The sequence below is a fragment of the Actinia tenebrosa genome, unplaced genomic scaffold (assembly GCF_029948245.1).
Source record: "Actinia tenebrosa isolate PJP-AT-01 unplaced genomic scaffold, QUT_ActTen_1.0 PGA_scaffold17__23_contigs__length_9995812, whole genome shotgun sequence".
Taxonomy (NCBI): Eukaryota; Metazoa; Cnidaria; class Anthozoa; order Actiniaria; family Actiniidae; genus Actinia; species Actinia tenebrosa.
Genome location: NW_028292577.1, coordinates 7994297 through 8016289, shown reverse-complemented (window position 1 = coordinate 8016289; position 21993 = coordinate 7994297). Strand labels below are relative to the sequence as shown.

At 37.5% G+C, this 21993-nt stretch overlaps 3 protein-coding genes across 3 annotated transcripts in view; 2 read left to right on the top strand and 1 right to left on the bottom strand.

Annotated features, from left to right (window-relative positions):
• The window catches only part of LOC116291215 (dynein beta chain, ciliary-like), a 35314-nt gene extending 28549 nt beyond the window's left edge, over positions 1 to 6765 (bottom strand). The window contains exons 1-9 of the mRNA XM_089031577.1: positions 6185 to 6765; positions 5197 to 5390; positions 4764 to 4953; positions 4528 to 4627; positions 3695 to 3906; positions 3031 to 3264; positions 1912 to 2079; positions 1449 to 1565; positions 476 to 744 (exon numbers count right to left, since the gene is read on the bottom strand). Coding sequence (XP_088887703.1) covers positions 476 to 744; positions 1449 to 1565; positions 1912 to 2079; positions 3031 to 3264; positions 3695 to 3906; positions 4528 to 4627; positions 4764 to 4953; positions 5197 to 5390; positions 6185 to 6529 — 1829 coding nt within the window. The 5' untranslated portion in view covers positions 6530 to 6765. The remainder of the gene's footprint in view (positions 1 to 475; positions 745 to 1448; positions 1566 to 1911; positions 2080 to 3030; positions 3265 to 3694; positions 3907 to 4527; positions 4628 to 4763; positions 4954 to 5196; positions 5391 to 6184) is intronic.
• A 7952-nt stretch (positions 6766 to 14717) lies between these two features.
• On the top strand, positions 14718 to 17871 carry LOC116291173 (uncharacterized). Its single transcript, XM_089031958.1, has 4 exons — positions 14718 to 15526; positions 16191 to 16289; positions 16580 to 16781; positions 17257 to 17871. The coding sequence occupies exons 1-4, from the start codon at positions 15023 to 15025 to the stop codon at positions 17382 to 17384; spliced, it is 933 nt and encodes a 310-aa protein (XP_088888084.1). The 5' UTR covers positions 14718 to 15022; the 3' UTR covers positions 17385 to 17871.
• A 218-nt stretch (positions 17872 to 18089) lies between these two features.
• Positions 18090 to 20733, top strand: LOC148910410 (uncharacterized). Its single transcript, XM_089031568.1, has 4 exons — positions 18090 to 18618; positions 18932 to 19030; positions 19382 to 19598; positions 20010 to 20733. Exons 1-4 carry the CDS (start codon positions 18199 to 18201, stop codon positions 20141 to 20143), a joined length of 870 nt encoding a protein of 289 aa, XP_088887694.1. The 5' UTR covers positions 18090 to 18198; the 3' UTR covers positions 20144 to 20733.
• The last annotated feature ends 1260 nt before the right edge of the window (positions 20734 to 21993 follow it).

Here is a 21993-nt window from a genome sequence, read left to right as displayed (position 1 = left end):
TTTCAAAGCTTTCAGTGGCCATGAGCAGCATTATCAAAAAAGATGATTATTTATGGTAAAAATAAATGTTAAGACAACTTCAATAAAACTTCAAATCACCCCAACCTAAGTCTTTCACCCGGGGGGGGGGGGGGGGGGGGGGGTACTACTACCCCATTTTGGGTAGGGATGTGCCACCAGGACCTCAAAATTTACTAACATTTTTATTGTTTTTGGTCAGCAGAGAGCGTAGCCTATTCGCCAGACAAAAACGACCAAATCATTAACCCTATCCCAGACTAAAATGATACCCTATCCAAGACAAAATGTCAAAAAATGATACCCTACCCCAGACCCAAAAGCTGAAAAACCATACCCTATAGGCCGGCACATACCCGTATAGCAAATATAGGGAGTACCCCCTCCCTCCTCCCCCCGGTTCTGTCACCTTATCCCAAGTCAAGTTATTCGTTTATAAACCTTGAATTCAACCTACCCATGATTTAGAGACAGCTTAAGAGCTTGCATGGGTTTGGTAATTCTGTCTCTCAATTCATTGGACCATTTCAGTGCTCCAGAAATAGGAGGCATGTTCTTGTTGATTGGTGGAGTTCTGTCAGCTTGTTTAGCAGCCATTTGGTTGTCAAAGATCACTTTGGATTGATCCAGTTCATGTTCAAACATTCTTAATAGCACTGGATATTTTTTAGAAAAGTCAACATGGATCAATGGACGGTCGAGAAGTGAGCCAAGGCAGTCCAATAGCTGAAAACAAGAAATAGGATATTAATACACCATACCTATCAGCTCAGACACTGATACAGTAGTACCTCTATTTAGTGCATGGACACTTTGCATTGGGACTTTATATTACCTGGTGTCTACTGAATAAAGGGCGAGTACAGGTTTGTTGAACAGTGAAAATGGGAAGAAAATTTCATGGCCATGCAAGTAGCAACCTTGGGAATCTGCTACACATGTAATACGGAGATATATGTATTTAAGCTAAGGGGAATGAAGATCACTACTTTATCTGTAAGTACTATTGCCAAACAGAAATTATACACACAGAGCATTCAAAATAAGTCATAATGTGTAGTTCCAGAAATTATCCATACCCCCCTCCCTGAGGAATTTGAATTTTCCAAGGGGTGGGGGGGGGGGTGGGAGGGTCAGAGAAAGAACAAAATTACACACTTTGTATGGAAGAAAATTGGAATTCCCAATTGTTGGGGGGGGGGGGGTGGGGGTGGAGGGTTGGTAAAACATTTCTTCCATGGCAGGGGAAGGGGGGGGGGGGGTATGGATAATTTCTGGAACTACACAATTACCCAACCATCAAAGTAAATAAAAGTCTAGATAAATGCATCTGACATACTGCTTTCAAAAAAGTTTGCATTAGAGAAATGAAGTGTGTGTGGCCAATACAGTCTTCCTAATAGACACTGCTCTCACTAACATACATGTACCTTAAGAGCTGACTCTGTACTTGGACAGTCATCAAACGCCTGGCAAACTATTGAAGCCAGCCGTCTATCCAGGTCTGTGATTCTTTCTCTGAACTGATTGTAGTCATCAACAAATTCCTGTAACAAACACACAAAGTTAAAGATTTTGTTTGAAAAGCTGCTTCACAGTACAGTGATTCTTAAATTCCAGTCAACCTAAACAAAGCATCTGTGAGCTGAGGCAGATCTGGAAGATAATTGATTGATGGGAAAGGTGATGACCTAATGACTTGGCAAGGGATGAGCTCCTTACAGGGTCAGGGTACATTCCCCAACCCCCTACCCAGAAAATTTTGAACCTAAGAATTTTAGAAATATGTGTTTTTGGTGTCATTTAGGGGGATGGCTATTTACCCTCCTGAACCCAATACTGGGTTACAACTGAATAATGATTTGAAGCAACAAAATAGTTTGTTAACTGCACCTTGTTTGTAGCATCCAGCCCATCATATGTTCGATTACCAAACATAGCATAGAGCTCATTGAACTCATTGAAGATCTCCACCACTTGATGACTCAGCACTTTCCCCTTGATGCCTGCAATTTCTACTTTTTCCAGCTTGCTGAACTCCATCGCTGTTGAAAACACATCCTTTGGGAAGGTGAAAATGTAATCAGATCATGAGATGTGAGTACTGATGCTGTCACGAAAACAGTTACAAATCTTCTGGTAACTTTTGAATTTATGGCAATAAATCCAAACCAGTAGTTGCAAACTACCCGTTGTAGTTTTGTTTTTTAATGACACTAACTGACTGACTGATTTTGATCAGTGGCAGTGAAATACCAAATTTTAGGATGCAGCTAACAACCGTACAAGTTGATGTAATAGAGTGGTTTTCGCATGACGGGGAAATTTATTCATAGCCGTACTACTGTGACCATACCATATTTTATCACCAGCTGTAACTATATGTAGTAATTGGATGAATTACTTGAAGACAATGGAAAGCCATTTCAGTGTTATCCCAGATATGTCATATCATGTAATATTGATAGATGTGTTGATCATCACAGTGAATGAGCGATCTAAGCAAATGCTGAAATCATTTTTTCAAGTCTTTCTTTACAGCGTTCGCTTAGATTGCTCATTCACTGTGATGATCAACACATCTATCATTATTTCACCACAGTTCTACCCATTCAATATTCACACTTATTACATATAGAGGCTTGATGAACCCAACAAAAATGACTGCTCGCCAACAGGATTGGCTTCATAGCTCAGTTGGTAGAGCATTGCACCGGCATCTCGGAGGTCATGGGTTCGATTCCCATTGAAGCATGAAATCATGTTTTCAAGTCTTTCTTTACAGCGTTCGCTTAGATCGCTCATTCACTGTGATGATCAACACATCTATCATTATTTCACCACAGTTCTACCCATTCAATATTCACACCATGTAATATGTGCAGTAAGTCAATATGGCATGATTTCCACTCATATAAAAACCTCTCTATTGAAAGCTGCTACTCAACAAACAAATTTAAATGAGATGATAATAGCATACAGTCCATCAACAGTATTTGATAATATATTTACCTCTACAACTTGCAATCTCTCAACAAACTTATCAAGTCTTGTGAAAACAAGCTCATTGCCAAACTCCCAAGGCTTGATGTCGGCACCCTCTTTGAAAAACTTGGAGATGTTCTTCCTGTTTTCTTGGAATGTGTTTTTGAACAACATGCAAATCTCAATGGCTTTTTGTGTCTTTTCATAAGCCTCTTCAACTTCAGACTTGAAAATTTCTGCAGGATCAAGATATGTTCTGGCCTATGAAAATTAAAAGCATGTCAATGTTAAATTCAGAACTTGAGGGAAAAGGTAAATTTTGAAGTATCCAAATAATTCATGATTTAATGCCTTATGGAATACCATATGAATAATGTCCTTTTTTCACGAGGGTAGCACTTAATAGCCAGTGGCTAACAAACCTGTGGCCCTCATTCCATGATCGAATTGGAATTTAGGAGTTGATTTTTGCGGAGGGAGGAAAACCGGAGAACCCGTATAACCCTGGAAGCACAGGAGAGAACCAACAAACAACTCTACTCATATACAACACAGAACCCGGTGGGACTGGAACTCAGGTCGCATTGATGAGAGGCGAGCGCGCACCCTGCTACGCCACCTGTGCTTCCTGTAAATGACGTTCGAGGAGATTTTGCAGCAAGCTTAAGGTGCTGTACCTATGAATTCTTACCATATCAATAATCATGTTGCAAAGCTCCTGAAGGAGGACTATAATTCTTGGTGGAGAACAGTAGAATTTGGAGTTTGCCCATAATAGACCCACAACATGTAAGATTGCTGGTAGAATCTTGTGCAACTCAGAGAAATCATACTGCTCCATGTCCTCAAGTTGTCTGCGTAAAGGCTTGAGATGGAGGGTTATGTCTCTCGCTTCCTCAAGTGCTAAAGTGTCAGAAATAGAGTAGTTAGTCAATCATTTTCACAATTACATGAAACCTATTAGTAGGATTTTAGTGAGTTTATTCTAGAATGATTGTTCAGTTGATTTAAAAATGATAAAAAAATACTAGACTAACAAATTTGATATTTTGGTTGTCAGTGATGACACCGATAATGTTTATATATCCAGACCCTTGCCCTGATTCCCATTATGTTCACAGTCACTCAACTGAGAGACACTACAATTTTTTATTTTCTGGTGTGATATTTTAAGAATCATACATGCCTGCAGTCCAGTATACTGATTAAGGCTTTCGCCATCCATGCGCTCAAATGGGATAAGGGAGAACAAAACAAATAATTTGCTAAACAAGTGGAAAGTAAATGGGATTCTAAAAAAATACCATCCTAAAGTTGGTCTGGATAGGGAAAAACTGTGCCCTTGCCTTGAAAACAACCTTGGCTTAATATCTTCAGTCCATATATTCAGGCACTTCTTTATAGCAGCTATGCAGCTTACAATCATGAGTGACTTGTTAGTACATTAGTTTTATGCCTCCAAAGGTTTTCCCTATCCGAACAACTTTAAGACGGTAAATAACCTCTATTTCCTGTGATACCTACCAGAAATAACATCTTTGAAGATCTTCTTGAAAGCTGGGAAGTAACTACTTTGTGTCTTTTCTAATAGCTCAGCCATTCGTCTCACTTTTCCATCATGGAGCTAAAATTGAGGAATTTGTATTTATTTATAACATTTCAAAATAGGAATATCTTCTAGTTAACTGTGCTAAAATCATCAAAAATACAACAATTTAAGAGCATGAAAATGTCTTTTTCTTGAATCGCGTTCTTTTTACCTGCTGGAAGATACATTCCAGGTTTGAAGCCCTGGCTTGCCAGAAATCTAGTTCAACCAAAGGACCTGGGTTTTCTCCATCCAGTAGAGACTGTGCTGAGTTCCTTTTCAAAACTGTTTGAATTTGGTGACTCCAGTCAATTATGACTGATTCAATGGAATGTACAAGACTGCGATCAAATGTTTCACCCCTAGAAACAGGATATGAAAACACATTATTAGATTTTAAAATATCAAACAGCTTTCTCTTTTAAATACTCAGATCTAAACATGCAGGTTATTGAGAGAACATAAGGAAGGCATAAAAAACGGTGTGTTTATTTGTGTGCAAGTGTTATAAAAGAAAAATAGGATTTCAATCAATTAGGGCATGCATTAACACTCTAATGACAAAATGATGATGGTAAATTTGAACAAAGAAAATAATGAATTACCTTTCTTCTGCTTCAACAGCTTCAGAGACCTGCTCCGAACCTACTGGAAGAGGCAGCAATGTTTTGCCTTTAACTTGTCCAGCAATAACAAAAACATTACTCTTTAACTGGTGAACATGTCGCATGACATCTTGGGATACCACGGCTGGCCACTGCTCATGGTTACGTGGATTTGACAGTAATGGAACTAGAATCTATATAAATTACAAAAAAATAATCAAGGATACTATTAGAGTGCTTCTCAAATGGTTGTCGCAATGAAGTAATAGGATTTGGTGGACATCAATCAAGGCATATCCATGACATCCCATTGGCAAGTGCCCTTGAACTTAGATAATAATTATTATCATGGATAAAGTTATGTAAATAAATAAATAAACAAACAAACAAACAAACAAATAAATAAAAGTCTGTTCAAACCAAATTAGGAGTCACAGAGGAAATAATTCAATTGATAATAGAATCATTTTGATTTTCCAGCATTGTAAAGGTATTTTGTAGCTATTCGTTAAATATTAACTTGAATACATGTAAATATAAGATGCAGACATTACATTTATTGTAGATGAACTATAATACTGTATCCTCAATATTTTCCACATGGGTGATTTTGGTCTTATTTGTTGCATAACAAAATAATACCATGTATTTGGGGTTAAACCGTGTCCAGTAACTCGGGGATGTAGTAAGGTTTTATGCTGCTTTTTATGCAACTTTTAACATATATTTAGTTAGTAAACTCCTCATCACAATATAGGCAAACTAATAAATAAATGTTGAAACATTAACTAAACCAAGAAGAGTGGTTGACTTCATGCGTTTGTGTGTTGTTTTTTTAATAAGATAATATAATCTATAGGAATTTTACGGCAGAAAAAATGAGAAAATATGGCGAGTTTGCTGCAAGAAGCTGACGCCATCTTTGCTCTTTCTTCTGCAAATATTTTCACAAAACGCACAAGTAAACACAAGATATTTAGCTACAAACCTCTTCAACTAAAACTGAAAGTTGGTCCAGAGGCGAAGCAGATAAATCTCCGTAGCTCAAAGAGTTTTTAAAATTGTCTTTGCCAACGTTTATTCCCTTTTCTTTCTTGACAAAGTAGACTGCTTTGTTTTTCATGCTCTCTGGAAACTCGTAAGCCGGTACCAACTGACTGCCTCCAGATAAAGAAATTACGAGTGTGTTGTGCTCTGGTTTCTCGAAAAAGTCTATTATTAACTGACGGTATTCTTCATTTCCTTGCAATTTAGCCCATTTGTCAGCTTTAAGCTTCATTGTCTTGAGAACATAGTCCGAGATAAACTCGAAGCGGACGTCGTTGAACTCCATTTTGGTTTCGCGCTCTTCAAACTCGTTTAGTATTTACAAATTTGCAGGGGTAATTCTTGCCCCAATTTGTTAAAAATGTATCAAAATACAAGCGTATCTTATTCAAAAACTGTTTTCATCAAAAATATGCCTTCGTTCATTATTTGTAGGCTTTAAATGTAGGTACTTTCAGTACAAGGGAGCAGGCAACTCCAACCACTTGGTGCTGTACTTGGTGCTTTCTTGTCTCTCTGGGTTTGAAGGTTGCTATAGCAACGTTGTGTTTACCCCCATAACTCCTAGAAGAGGAACATTGGATTGTGGATTTTGAGGAATTTTTAACTCAAAAAGCGGTATTTCGTCAAAAATAAACTTGTCCTGCAATTTTTACGATATATACTCATCACATAATGAACGAATTTACCTGAAGAAAGTACAATTTGAAAATTCCGTGTAAACAAGCGGATTAAGGTGACTGCCTACTTTTGGAAATTGATTTAAACTTTTTTTAAAACTTCGATTTTCCGAATTGAAATTTGATGCTGATTCCAAATCTGGAAAGAAAAATAGGGTGTCCCGAGCTCCTTTTTGAGATAATCAGCATTTAATGGAAGCCTACGCACGAGCTTTTGGAGTAAAAATTGCGCCACCGGAAGTGATTAGAAAAAAATTTAGATTCATAAGATAATAGTTATTTGCAGACTCTATGATTGCACGAATGAAGGGTAATCAATCATTCTACAATAATACATGGATATTTTCGACAAAAATACAAAAAAATACATTGATTTGTCATATTTTGTAGTTTCGGTGCTCTTAAAAAATCTCATAAAGTCGAACAAAAATCCCTACAAAAATCTATTTTTTCGTGTGTTACTGATTTAAACTTTTTCTAAAATGTTGATATAACCTAGATTTTTAGGAGTTTTTTCGAATGATTTATTAAAAAATAGGGAGTCCCGTGCAAAATTTGAGGGTTTTGCCCTGTTGAAGCTCAAAACGCGTATGGTTCTTCAATAAAATCTTGTAGATTTTTCAGCGGTTTTTGAGCGCGCGCTCATCGTGGGCTCAATTCGAACGTTCAAAAGTAGGCAGCCACCTTAAACAAGTCACTCAAGGGGGAAGGGAGAGAATTCTCGCATTTGGGTTTCCTGTGATACAAAAGCACAGGAAGCCTACTAAAGGGATCACGATTCAAAGTCAGAAAAATCTAGATCACATGCCAAATAGTACAAATGAACAGAAAATAAAATAAAGATATACTGAAGATCTTTGATCAGGGATCGAAACGTCTAATTGCAAAACATAAAAAACTCAGAGGAAGTAAAAATAATCATAAACATGACTACTGACTTACTGCAAGCTATATATTTATAACCAAGGTAGCCAATCGGCACCTTCGGCATTTTGGTACAGAGGCATGCTTTATTTGATAATATTTGGACCAACACTCAGAGTCTTAAAATAACTGAGGAGAAAGTGCTGCCTTTGTAATTACATCTGCAAATGGTTAGACCTTCAAGACTTCTCGGACAAGGACTTAAAAGCGTAGGCCCTGTCTCCCAACCCTTCCTAACCTACAGTAAAATGGGGGACATAAAAGAACCTGTTGAATTATTCGCATAAATGTAGGGGATTGTCTCCCGGTTCAACAGCCTATCCCAATTTGGAGGCATAATACTAATCTACTATCAATTCACACTCATGATTGTAAGCTGTACGCGTGCTGCTAATAGCGCCTTAATATGCAGCCCGTGAAGTCCTCCACTGCTCAAAATTGTAAGGCGCATTGAGATATTTGAAATGCGCTATATAAGAAACTACCATCAAACTCTCATTATTGTAAACGTCACTGGACCACCTCGAAAAGAAAAAGAAAAAAACCTGTACGGGAATAATTGAATTAGTCCCTCAACTAACTCAACTTGGATTTCACTATAATTTTCCTATGCAAAGCTTTGCGGTTACACATACATACATTGGTTTCCAATGGACTTGACGATATATACAGCTATATATAAACGGACTGGGGGCAAGTCAAAACTGAAAGATGAAGGAAAATATATCGAGTTTCGTGTGTTTGTCTTTCTTTCATGGGTAAAGCTAATGGATTGTACTGTATCTTGTGGTGAACTGTTAATATCAATCGACGTTATTACTGTAAACAAAGCTTTATTTGCACCCTGGATACCCCATAATGCCCTGCGATCCAAGATGGCCGCCGTAGCACCTCGAAGTAGTCCATTTTGCCCAGTGTACATATCACTTTTGTAACTTAATTTAGTCTTAAGTTTTTTGTGTGGATAGAGCGTGTTTATCATCATTCTTTGTCTCTTGATGCCCAACTAATGGCATTCAAATCTGTTTAGTAGCTTAACGGCCAGCTCCTCTTGACCCTCCATTATTAACAACTTAGCCAAGGATTTCTTACCGTCGCCTTTCGATTCTCTTGTCATTTTTGTGCAAGTTGTCTTTCAGTGCTCGCTGCATGGTCCCGGCCTCTGGCTAAAAAACAAATTTATCCCGTCTTAGGGCAAAACGTGACAATAGCACAGTAGTGTTGAAAAGAATTTGAGAATGTTTTTTCAATAGCGCGCTGAAGGTATGCCACATGGAATTTTGAGCTAGCATTGTTCATGGCACTGTATTCGTGCCGAAACACTGTAACTTTACTATGCGCAGGCCCTATTTCAATTTGGGGGGGGGGGGGGGGGGTTACTATGAATAGATAGAGGTGACTTACGTTTCAGGCATAGGTTTCTAATAGTGTCACTCGACGTCATTGTCACTCCCACTCTTAAGAGCCGAAATGTCCGCAAGATAGAGGGTATTAAATACATATTGATGGAAGGTAGAAAAATTTAAAACAAACAACTTGAAATACAATCAATATATCATCGATAAGAAGTTCGATAGTAACGTTTCAAACATAACATAACAAGTATAACATTTTGTCTGATCATTAACGCGCCCTCACACCGGAAACAATTGATTAAATAATCATTGACAAGACCTCCGACAGCTGAGTAATAAGACTCAACCCGTACGGCGATTGTTCATTTGGTTTTTGGATCTAGGGTGGACGGTTCCATGGTAGCAGCTAGTACACTCGCCTCGAGATCACTTTGTAGGTATATGTACTGAGTGATACTTCTCAACACTCTCTACTGATGACTTCTAGTAAAAAATTAATACAAAACCTATATATTTAAGATACTATGTGCAATTTTTTATCTTTTTATTCTTCACTAAAATATCACAATGTTTTACACTAATCTGGCCGTCCATTTTAACTAAAACTAATGAGAATAATTCTTATTAGCATTAGCAACTTAGTGTGTACTTCCTAAGAACGCGCGCGTTCATTGGTTATTTCGAGGTGAATATTGTACGATATTCACCTCTGAATTACAAAATGACATCGTTTTGGAACAATTTCCAATGAGGAAATTGAAAAAGATGAAAGTAAATGCCGTTCCTATCAATACTAAAAAGGTAACGAAGTATGGCCTAAAAGTTTTGCTAAAAGTTTTGCGTGAATTTGAATTTGTGAAGTTTCTGTTTGTTTTTATTGAATTATTTTTATAAAAGATTAAGTTACTCTGTACACAAGTTGGTATATGCTTAAACAATTATTCGCCTCAGGCTCAGTGAATATGGAGAATATTTACCTCGCCGCTCGAAGACTCGCGTCCCGGTACTATTCCCCGATATTCACTTCGCCTTCGGCGAATAATTGCCAAATAAACTATCTTTTATTATCTGTGCTTTCCTTTATTTTATTTTGACTCTCAATATAGTTAAATATCATTGACGCTTTTTGTACGTTTTCATCGTAATCTTCATTAGCCTTTTTCAAGTGATTTTCTAGATCATTTCCACGATTTGTTCGTATTCTTCTAGGATTTTTTTTCGAGTCCTGTCCGCCTATCAAAGGCATGCGCTCTGTCTGCTGATTTTTGGAAAACCTTTGCAACTCCTTTGCCATCGCGTTGTTGGCGTTATCTCCACAATTGTGAATATTCTCATTTCTGTTATAAATATTTGCATTTTTTCCTACAAATGATGTTCTCGTTCCATCTAGTGGTTGTAAAACACTAAATTTCGAGAGTTTTTTGGAAAGTTCGTTTTGAGAGTCCAGTTCGCTAAGTCCTTCTTGTTGCAGCGTCTTCTGATGGTCTGAAGAAAGAACAAACACCCTTTCTGTATTATCTTGACCTTGAATGCTTTTTCTGAAGTCATTTACCGGTGCTGATACAACTTTATGTTTTATTTCTCCTCTTCTTGTAACTGTAATAGCTGTCATTGGTCGCCGGACAACGTTTTCTGAAAGCACCAAATTATTTTTACCAAGAAATGCTGCCACTCTAGATGCCCCAGGGTTTTCTAAAGCTACCTTTGTCGGTATCTTTGGCAAGCCGTTGTCTTTTAAGTTATTCGTCTGTTTAGATGAAACGTTTGGATTGAAATGCAGTGGAAAATCTTGTAGAAGTGTTCCCTTTGACGATTGCAGAACTGTGGTACTTTTATACATTCTTCAATGCTGTAATGACCTTCACGTTCAAAAAGAATTTATTAGGAATTTTCACCACCGTCTTTTCGCTATGAAACACAGCTATAGACTGACCTAGACTTTGAGTGCACTCTCTTTATATAAGCCTGCCAGGCCCACGCTTTGTTAATTGGATAACTAATTCCCGTAAAAGTCCCGTAGTGCGGACGTGCCACTTCTTGTGGTCAAACTTGATCCCATCATATTACCCAAAGAAGTGCCAAGCACCGGGCTGTTTCAATAAAACTATCACCACAAAAACTCAACTTTTGACCTCCATAGAGTGTTTTTATTGGTCCTTTATTTGCTGTTATATAAATTATCATTGCTTAAGTCAACATCTCAAGAGAGAGCCATGACACGTACCTGCATTCGATCAGTTTTAATTGGCCCGCCCTTGACGAGTCAGTTCAGTCCTAATTCACTGATGCATGATCCATATATATCAATATATAGTTGCCTTGACTGTCTGTCTGCTAAAAACGGTTCTTGTGTTCTAGTGAAAGTCCTAACAACCTTTCAAAGACAACTTACAAAATAGTTCACGCAGTTAGTATACGATATACGATCAAGCTTTCAATTCTTTTTTCAATTATCACCATTCAGTCTAATAGTTTATCTGCGCCAATGTCGTTTCTCAGTATAATTACAAGTTGTATATATTCACGATTAAAACAGTACAGACAATAATCGTTTTAAATTCAGTATTAATCTTTGTGGTTATTGTTCTTTATTTTTCTAGAAGAATCGTTTAATGAGCGCTTTCAGTCAAGGAATGCAATGATTGTATTTTCCAATAGGAGCGTAACGGTACTGATTTGAAAAGTTCCTGGTATATCTGTACGACCTTCGACTTTCCAATTAATTGCATGCCATTTATTTATTGATTTAAGAGCTGAATCTTTTCATTGCCCTTTTGTCAATAAATTTTCTTAATCAGATTGATCGCATGCACGGACTGAGAGAATATTGTCTTGACGGTCGCACTCATTGTCAAAATTCAAGTGGGTGGTGGCGTAGTCTTCTCTCTGGACTTTGGATTTCATTGGTGTACACTTTTATACCATTTTCACCATCAAAACTTTTTTGGACTATATTTTGATTGCATTTGACAGTAAACAATTGAATTGATATCCGATATGAAAACGCTGGCTCGACCTTCAGGGGTTTTTCTTCTACGCTACACTGCCCAGTATTATATTGTTTAGGGGATTAATGTTGGACGAACATTTCGTGTAAAACGTGGTCACTATTTAAATGCACGTGAGGACTTGCTTTGATGGTAATATTGAGCTATTCTCTTTATATTTCACTGCTCAGTATTGTTCGGGGGCTCATATGAGCACGAGCACGTGCATGACGAAAATTACGCATAAAACGTGAACAGTATTTAATGCACGTGAGGGAGTTTTGAGGCTTTGACACTATTCGAATGCACGTGATCAAATGCTTTTGAACATAATATTAGGTATCATTACACCAGAGTTAATTAACTCTGATTACACCTTACTCACTATCTCGCTTCTTTTTGGCCAAGAAAATCCAGCTAATCCCTGATCTATAACATATGAACTTCACATGTTAAATTTATCATTTATGAGGTTTTTCTGTAGATATATATATATTGATCATGTCAAGTCCATTCAAGGTGATGGTGATTCAGTGGAGGCCGTGATTGCGTGGAGGGGACTGGAGAAAAAAATGACACCGTTGACCGCGAAGAAATGACTCTACTTCTAAGAAGTGTTCTCGTTGAATAACCGATTAAGAATAATAGAAATAAGATTATCTATAAACACACAAAAAAATTGCCTGTAACTAGAAATAAAAGAAAGTTTATTTCATTAGATTTTTTGAAGCTGGTAAAGAACCCTAAAGTCTTTTTTACTGTAACCCCGGAAGGTTTCAAGGAACTGCCAGCAGTTACTCATGCATTTCATACACAAATTCCAACGAGAAAAAGTGTGATTTGTTTTGTATTTTCATGTTAGCCTCGCATTCGAGACAATATTCGAGAAGGGTCCATCGCCGTCGGGAGAAGGAGCAAGATAAAGTAAGGCACTTAGGGCTGGGCACATGCATGTCGGCACTGTATGGTTGAAGTTTGAGCGACGAGTCAGCTTTGTACGTGTTCTAATTAAGATAGCTATAAATTAATAAGGTTAGAAGGTAAGTATTATTTGTTTGCTTAAAGATCATTTCACTTGTCAGGGATGATGGAGATTCGTGCAGAATATAATCTTACTGCTCCAAGGTTAACGTCACGGGAGATTGAAATACCAAGGAAATTTAAAAAATTATTTGCCCAAAGTTAATCCTAAGTACATGAACATTGATTATGTCAGCATGTTTTTCATTTCTATGAACAACGTTCTTAGGCGTGTTGTTACAGCATAATTACGCCATAGAACATGGTCTTTTGGCGGGCCAGTAATCCCAGTAACTTTCTGAAGAAAATTGTAGATGATCAGTCGTGGAATTTTTTCTAATTTTTTAAATTGAAAAAAAAATTTTTTTTCTTTCTTTTTTTCTTTCTTTTTCATTGAAATGCACTAAATTTTCGGAAACACTAGAAAAATCGATCGATTTGAGATGTTGGAAATTAAAGATGTTGGAAGATAAGCTGGAAGTCAGTTCTCCAACCTTTTGGACACTACCTTCCATGGTATGGAAATATGTTGGGTGTCTTCACTTCTGACATTCTATACTTATTTTCCGTTATCTGGAGCGCGCACGATTTTTCCAGTGAAATAAGATCGAGTCGTCAAACCATTATAACCTTCGACTTTGGATGACGAAATTTAGTGACTATATTAAAACTCGAATAAATATGAACGAGGCTAACAGAATCATTCATGAACACGAACTACCGGCTAGATGTTTCATTCATTTCCGCCAAGAGAATATGAAGTAAGCTTACTTCACATTCTCTTAGTGTTTACGCTTATTTCCGGGTATACCTAACAGTGGCGGATCCAGGATTTTTCAAAGGGGGGTTCCGTTTCTTAAACTGTGTATAATTCTCTTTTGTTTAGTCGATGTTTGACAAAAAATTGGCTCTAATCACCTAATTTACTATCTAGTAACGGAACTTAAAGGTAAATTAAACATCATAACAGCAAATATCTATCATTTCGTGTTCAACATTATCGTTGTGGATACTTTTAAGCAAAATTTATATAAGACATATTTCTATTACGTAAAAGATCAAACCTTCAAGGGGGGTTCCGTGGACCCCTTCGAACCCCCCTGGATCCGCCACAGCCTCATGTCAAATATTATAAACAAAAAATATATATTCTAAAGCTTCATTTACGTCATCATTCAAGGCTTATAAGTCTCAGTTATTCTTCTACTGCAAAGGTCTGAGTATCATAATATGATAACCTTTTCTTATGATAAGTGTTGTGGACTTGTGGAAGAAGATTTAAACCATCAATGACATCATGCCAAAACTGTCGCATTATGGACTTTTCTAAAGATAATTTTTTTCCATTTATCACATCCCGAACGCGGCCACATGGAATGGTATGGAATGGAGTGACCATGGGTGCTAAGCCATCAGCTAGCGACACAGGTAAGACTTTACCGCTATAATAACATTTGAAAAACCTGTCTGGTTTTCTAAAGCCAGTTGGAAATAAAGCGCCATAAGTGCGCTCTAGAAAATATAATACGCTAACTTATAAAGGATAACTTGAAGGAAAATGGCATGATCAAATGTTCTCAGCTTTCTTTGATCAAGATTTTAGTTGTTTTTTGCCGACTCAAAATTAAGGGTTTAGTTAGAAAAGCTACTGGGCAAGGAGCCACCTTACAAAGTTGAGGTCGTTTGACCCTCCCCTCCCTAGCGAAGTAATTAGTTGCATAGTTCCCAGGATTCCTTTTATTTATCTAATGGCGGATGTGTTCATGATGAGTTTTCGTCGTCTTTATTCTTGAATTTCATTTTAAGCGGTTGAATGGGCAACGTAAACGATTCCGATGCTTTAATCGAGCAGAAACCTAAAGGCACTCAGCTTTTATATGCCGCTGAATATGGAAAACTAGATTTTTTGGAAGAAATTTTGAAGGATACTCTGGTGGACATAGACTCTGTCAATAGCTCCGCATTAACTCCGTTGCTTTTAGCCTCGAAAGAAGGTCATTCGGACTGCGTTAAAACACTTCTAGAAGCAGGTGCCAAGGTTGATGGCGTGGGAGATAAGAATACAGCTTTGACACCGATTTGGATTGCGACTTATTCAGGCCACGAAGAATGTGTTGAATATTTATTACAGGCAGGAGCGAACTTGGACTCAAAGTACCCTGTGACTCCATTATACATAGCGGCGAGTGAAGGCCAATCTGGCTGCCTTCAATTGCTTATAAATGCTGGGTCAAATCTTGAAGTTGAGAATACAAGATTACAGACTCCGTTAATCGTAGCTTGCAAAGGACAACATACACAATGTGTTGAGCATTTGGTAGGCACTAGCGCTAGCATTGAGGGATAGTATTTCTAAATCAAAGCAATGATAGCTCATGCGCCAACATTTTATAGGATAAGAAAGAGGATAAGATGCCATGTCTGTGTGCAGTGTGATTGCATGACATCAATTCACATGATGCAACACTGTAAGATAGAGATAGTGTCACAAATGCTTGGGGGCACTGAAATATTATATTTAACGCTATGTGATAATGACCACTGTTTTGTTTTGTAGGGGACCAGGGCCCCCCCAAAAAATTTTGTGGGGGGGGGCACATGCCCTCCTGATTCCGCCGCCCCTGCTATTCTAATGCTAGTACATTGCGAGACAGAGATAGTGTTGTAAATGCTTGTTGCAGAGAGGGCAGGATGCCTTTCCATGCCATGTCTGCACATTGTGATTGCATGATATCAATTTCAGTGCCAAATCACTATATGATATAGATAGTGCGATGAATGCTTGTTGCAAAGGGATGTCATGCCATGCAATGTCTGTGTGCACAGAGTGATTGCATGACATCAATTTCAATGCATCAATTTTCAAACTGAGGTGAGATAGAGGTAGTGCCACTAAAAGTTATCTTCTAGACTTTATGCATTAGTACAGTGTTGCATGGCATTAATCAGCATTATTATCATTTTGTTATCACTATCTTTAGGTATCAGCTGGTTCTGAAATCAATATTACTGATAAAGATGGCTTTACTCCTTTGTATTATGCTTGTTCTTATGGACCTGATGGAAATGAGATATTAGAGGTACAGAGAAACACCTAAATTTTATATATATTTGTTTATATCTATCCTGCTTCCCTATAGCTTTTGTTTTCTTCCTTTTTCTTTCTTCCATTTTTTTCTTTCCTTTTCTTTTTTCTTTGCTTACTCCTTTTTGCATTCCTAAAATTAAATTTTTTTTCTTCTCTTCTCATTTCAATTTCCCCTTATTTTCTTTCTCTCCTTTCTTTTCTTTTTCTCCATCCTTTCCTTTATTTTTTCAATATGATTTTCTTATGTCTGCCCACCTCAATTATTTCCTTCTATTTTTCCAGATACTGCTTAGTGGTGGAGCTAATATCAATCAGATCTGTGAACATAAATCATCTTCTACACCTTTACACATCTGTGCTAGTAGAGGTAAGGTCAAAAGCACAAGACTCCTGTTACTGTATGGGGCATCAGTAAAGGTAAAGGATTCAAATGGCCACACACCACAACAACTGGCTGAACCTGATTGTAGAGAATTGTTAGAAGGTAACTGCAATAAGCTTAGAACCATATTACAGTGTTACCACTAAATAAGCAGACCCTCTGAGGTAGACACCTTCTCACTATTAAGCTTTTGACTCCTGCATTTGTCCTACACTAAAGTTAACTTCCAAATTTCATTTTGATTTAGAATCAAATTCTTTAGTCATGATAAGTCGCTGTGCATATTAAGAAATCACTCCCTGCATGCAGTTTTCTGTCCCAATAAAAGTTAAAGCCCATGGTACTGCTATATTTTTATAATGATAAGCATATAATGTCTAACACACCTGTTATAGAATTGTTTGACATTGATTAATGTGCTTTCATTGAGCACCAAGTATTAAGTGATAGTCGCACAAGGTATAGCTGAGTGCAACTCTACCTTCAGTTGCGCCCAAAACTTGATGAAAGCATACTAATCATGCAATAATGCTATTACGCACTTGCTATTATAATTTCTTTATCTTATATGATGCAGGTTATGTTCCACCTCTGAAACAGATGTGCTGTTGGACCATTAGAGAGCATCTAGGACCCAAAAAATTGTATTATATTACGGAATTACCTATACCATGGACATTGAAGAAGTACTTAACACAGCATTAACTATGGGATAGTGCATGTAATTCTTAATATAATTAGAATTTGTTCACATTAACATTCCTATTTAAATAATATGAAGCTTTACTGTAAATGATTCTGATTTTGAAAAAGTCACTAATATGGTATGCATTCAGGAGTGTAGATAGATCTTGTTTAAAAGAGAGCAATGTTGAATTTTTCCACCTACACACATATGCATTTCATCTTTAGAGTTTTCTGCCATGATCCAAAGGTTCATTTAAAACTTTTTACAAGCCTGTTGGGCAGTCGCCACTTATGTGTATGCTGCAGGATCATAAATGGTGGTGACCAGACTTGCACGCTTGTGAATACAGCCCTGCTGGCATGGAGGAAAATCAGTCAACCATGGTACAGTTTAGAGCTTGCAGTTATTTAAAGATATCACATACTAGTATTTATAATGTAGAAAGTATTAGGTTTTAGCATTATAGGATATGATTGTGTAAAAAGGTTTTATTTTAAGATCAAATGGTGTTATGTATATTTTATTTATCAAGCAACATAGAATGCATTTTCATGACTTTTGTGGGATTTGTGGAAGGGCGTCATTAAGACATCAGCCTCAAGGAGGGGAGGTCACACAAGTAATTGAATTCGTACATTACAAGGGAGGGGCCATTTTTTATGCGACAGTGGAGAGGGGGTTAGATTTCTTGTATGCGTTACCAAGTGAATCCCTCTGCCTGTCGTTTACCCCCTCCCCCCACCAGTAAAAGGTGAATGGTCCTAGGACCGAAGACGCCCCGCGTTGTCTCTGGAGTCTGGGGACTAAAAGCAAATTTAGAGCAGTGCATGGATGGGCAACCAGAACGAAGTAATTCACAGCACGAAATATGACGATGAGCTACCACTCATTCAAGCCGCCAAATCAGGAAATATTGACTTATTAAAAAGGCTGTTACGAGAAGAAGATCTTAATGTGGAAGTCACGGATCAATTTGAACTCACTCCTCTAGCTTATGCTGCGAGAAATGGTCATGAAGAATGCATAAAGGCACTGGTATCTGCCGAGGCCAGAATCGATGGACTTGGGCGGAATAAAACGTCGACCATTCCTACGGAACCTCTTCATTTAGCTGTACGAAATAATCGGGTAGAATGTGTGGAGGTTTTAATCGCTACAGGCTGTGATGTGAACATCAAGAATAATCGTGTTGGTAAAACGCCATTACACGTAGCGTGTCATGCATCACAACAAGAATGTATAATGCTGTTGGTAAGGCAATCGATGGCGTGAATGTCTTACATTTACATTAATTGAAGGAGATTTTAGCTTGATAATTAAGTATTTTAAGGATTCGAATCGTTTTGTTTATAGTACTCTGCATAAGCATGTTGTATAGGATGTAAACTTTGAAATTCCACAGGAAACCCAACCCTGTAAAAAATTCTGCCAATTAAAAAGATTTGAACTACAACCACCCTCTAAAAAATGACTGGTCCATAGGGGGTGTCATTTGCACATAAATTCTTCCACCCCTCTCATTTTCTAAAATCTGAATGCTCTAAAGGTTTTTCATTCCTTGTAGGTTTCGGCTGGATGTGATGTTAATGCTGTTGACGCATATGGAAACACTCCTCTTTTTACATCCTGTTTTTACTCTCATGATGGTCATGATATTCTTAAGGTGCAAAGATGACAGATCTATTCATTCCCATCCCATCCCATTTCCATTAACTAATAAAACCAAGGGCAGATCTAGCCAAAAGTTTAGGGGGGGGGGGGGGGGCTAATTGAGTTTCTTTTGTCAACACAACGGAAAACAAAAAAAGAAAAAAAAGCATCAAAGTCTTTGGGGTTTTTGTTTTTTTTTCTGCTGAAGGGGGGCTTCAGCCCCCCTTTGCCCCCCTTCCCCCCCGGTCCGCCCTTGAAAACATCTATAGGCTTTAATCATATGACCATTCTGAAAGTGGAAAAATGAAAAATATCCTGTCACCACAATCCGACCCTGATGTTTTTGATTATACTTTTTACGTAGATATTGTTGAATGCTGGTGCTGATGTCAATCAAGTGTCAAAACGCTATGATCAATATTCACCCCTTCACATATGCGTGTGTATGAATAAATACAAAAGTACTGAGTTTCTACTGAAGAGTGGAGCTGACATGAATGCTACTGATCGCGAGGGCTTAAGACCAATAGACAAAACGGAAAAAGGATCACTAAGTTGGAAAGTTTTAAAATCTTATGAAGGTAAATAAGGTTGAGGTTGATACAAAAATTACAACTGAGGCAACAAAAATACACTTAAGGCATCACTTTAACACCTTAAATGAGTGCAGTCAATCCTAGCTCCAATCAAATCTCTGCTCTACGCTAAGTCTCTACAAGCCATCCATTCTCAATTTCAATCACCCTGAGTTGCCTTTTTTAGTTTGGGTATAATGTTTTCCCAATACAGGCTACCTGTCATTCTCTAGGGTATTATTTCTTTGTTTATCAGTTGTGCATGAGAAGACACATGAATGTGGATACAACTTGAACAAGAGAATGACTAGTGGTCTGAAAGGGAAAAAATTATGACCAAGCTAAAAGAAGATGATGTTGAAGATGTTTTAAAGTGATAGGTATTCAATAATTGAAAACATAACTTTTTTGTGATAGGTCAAGTTCATCCTCTGATCTGCATATGTCGCTGGACAATAAGAAAGATGCTTGGACCAAAAAGACTGGATAGTATCACAACCTTGCATATACCAAAAATTATGCAAAGATATTTATTGAAATACGAATTCTGAATTCAGATATTTTATTTGTTTGAATAACTACGAAAATATAATTAATGATTAAATCGTAATCTCATTAACTTATATAATCATAATTTATTATTGTATATATCAGTTATTGCTGAAATTAAACTGCATATGCAACATCTCAGTAATATTTAGTCTTTAAAATAGTCTAAAAAATTTTAACCTTTTTTTCTGCATAATTAGTCGGCAAGAGAATATGAACTAAGAGAAGGAATCCTACCTATATAGCCTTGTAACCATCATGTGCACAGTTTGATGCTATTTTTAGCTTGGAGATATTTTGAGCGAAGAACCTGATTGGTTGGTCCTAAAACGAGGCATTAAAGGGAAGCATGATTATCGTGCGGGCATGGCAACGAGCTAAAAATAGCATCAATGATTCTAAAAGTAGCATCAAAGTGTGTACATGATGGAACACGGGGATTCCTTCTCTTAGTTCATTTTCTCTTGTAGTCGACGGTGATTCCTTTGAATTTGTCGTAAAATTCCTTTAGATGTAAATAAAATTCTGACGTATTTATAGGACATACTACTCACAAAAACCATTGAAATAAAGTGGAAAATGTTTTCAGTAATTGAACTTCTCCGCCTAAAACAAATACAACTTTTGGGCACAAAATCCTATTATGAAAAAGTCGCAAGTCGCAAGTCGTTTTTCCTTACGAATGGCGTCACTTGCGCGGGCCAATTATTGACGTCAACGACGACGTTGACAATCGTTGACAATCAAATTTTGAAAAACGAACAAGGCAAAAAAAATTTTGTTCGTAGGATTACTTTCGTTCCTAGAAAATGGAAGTCGCTGTTTTAGCATCGGGAACTTCAGATGGAAAGATTTCGATGAAGAAAAGTAGCAACGGTGAAAGCAAAGATATTGCTGCGCATTTTTCGGCGGAGGAGAGATGCAACGAAGAGAGGAAAGGAAGTGATTCAAACGATCGCAGTAATTGCAAATTGAATGAATTTTCTTTAGAAAGGAAAATGTCATTCAAAGAACTAAGAAAGAAGGTTGAAGAGATCAAAGATGAGCCAAATTTAACACCAAACCGTGGTCAAGTATCTTTGGTCATGGAATGCAAAGATAAGCCTGCAGCATGTGCAGCAGAAAGAAGTGCCGACGACTAAAAGAGAAGAAAGGAAACATTCAGAAGGGAGTGTAAAAGGTGAGCCTGTAAGTAGTCTTCACCTCAGCCAAATAAAGATCCAACAGTGGACGAAGATAAAGGCGAAACAGGATGTTGAAGAATCATTAATTAGAGTCAAACAGGTTTGCGGTGCTCTGGAAGGCGACGCCATTTATCACTACGAGAACGTCGATGACTTTGACGACACGATAAATAGACATTATCAACCAAATAGATGTAGACATTTCAGGAGAAGTCACTTACTTGGTGCGATTAAACGACACATATGCTGTAAATACAAATTTGACGAAAATGGCAAGATTTCTGCTGATGTAACCTGTGGAGGCAACCCTACTGAAAATTACGAAGTAGATCTGAGACTCTACCTCCTTAAAGAGATTGCTAGAGGAGCAAAAACTATACAATGTCTTCAGAAAGGTTGTACTAATTTTTATGACCCGTGGGACGTAGTTGAGGTTATTGGCAATGAAGATGCCCAAGCATGGCTGGAAAACACCGCAAATGATCCTCTAAATGGACGACACGAAAGCGCGATTTCATCATTTATAACACAAAAAGAGAATTTTCAAGTGAAGAAGACTTCTCTAATAAAAAATCCGAGAAAGTCAGAGCCAAAGGAAAACTGGTGGACGAGAAAATCTAAAGCGAAAAAAATAAAAGTCTTTGAGCTTCCGAAAACAAAGTCCGATG

Coding starts and splice junctions, on each gene's coding strand:
- LOC116291173 (XM_089031958.1), top strand. CDS start 15,023: ATGGGCAACGTAAACGATTCCGATGCTTTAATCGAGCAGAAACCTAAA. Junction 15,527..16,190: donor CACAATGTGTTGAGCATTTG/GTAGGCACTAGC, acceptor CACTATCTTTAG/GTATCAGCTGGTTCTGAAAT. Junction 16,290..16,579: donor ATGGAAATGAGATATTAGAG/GTACAGAGAAAC, acceptor CTATTTTTCCAG/ATACTGCTTAGTGGTGGAGC.
- LOC148910410 (XM_089031568.1), top strand. CDS start 18,199: ATGGGCAACCAGAACGAAGTAATTCACAGCACGAAATATGACGATGAG. Junction 19,031..19,381: donor ATGGTCATGATATTCTTAAG/GTGCAAAGATGA, acceptor CTTTTTACGTAG/ATATTGTTGAATGCTGGTGC. Junction 19,599..20,009: donor AGTTTTAAAATCTTATGAAG/GTAAATAAGGTT, acceptor TTTTTGTGATAG/GTCAAGTTCATCCTCTGATC.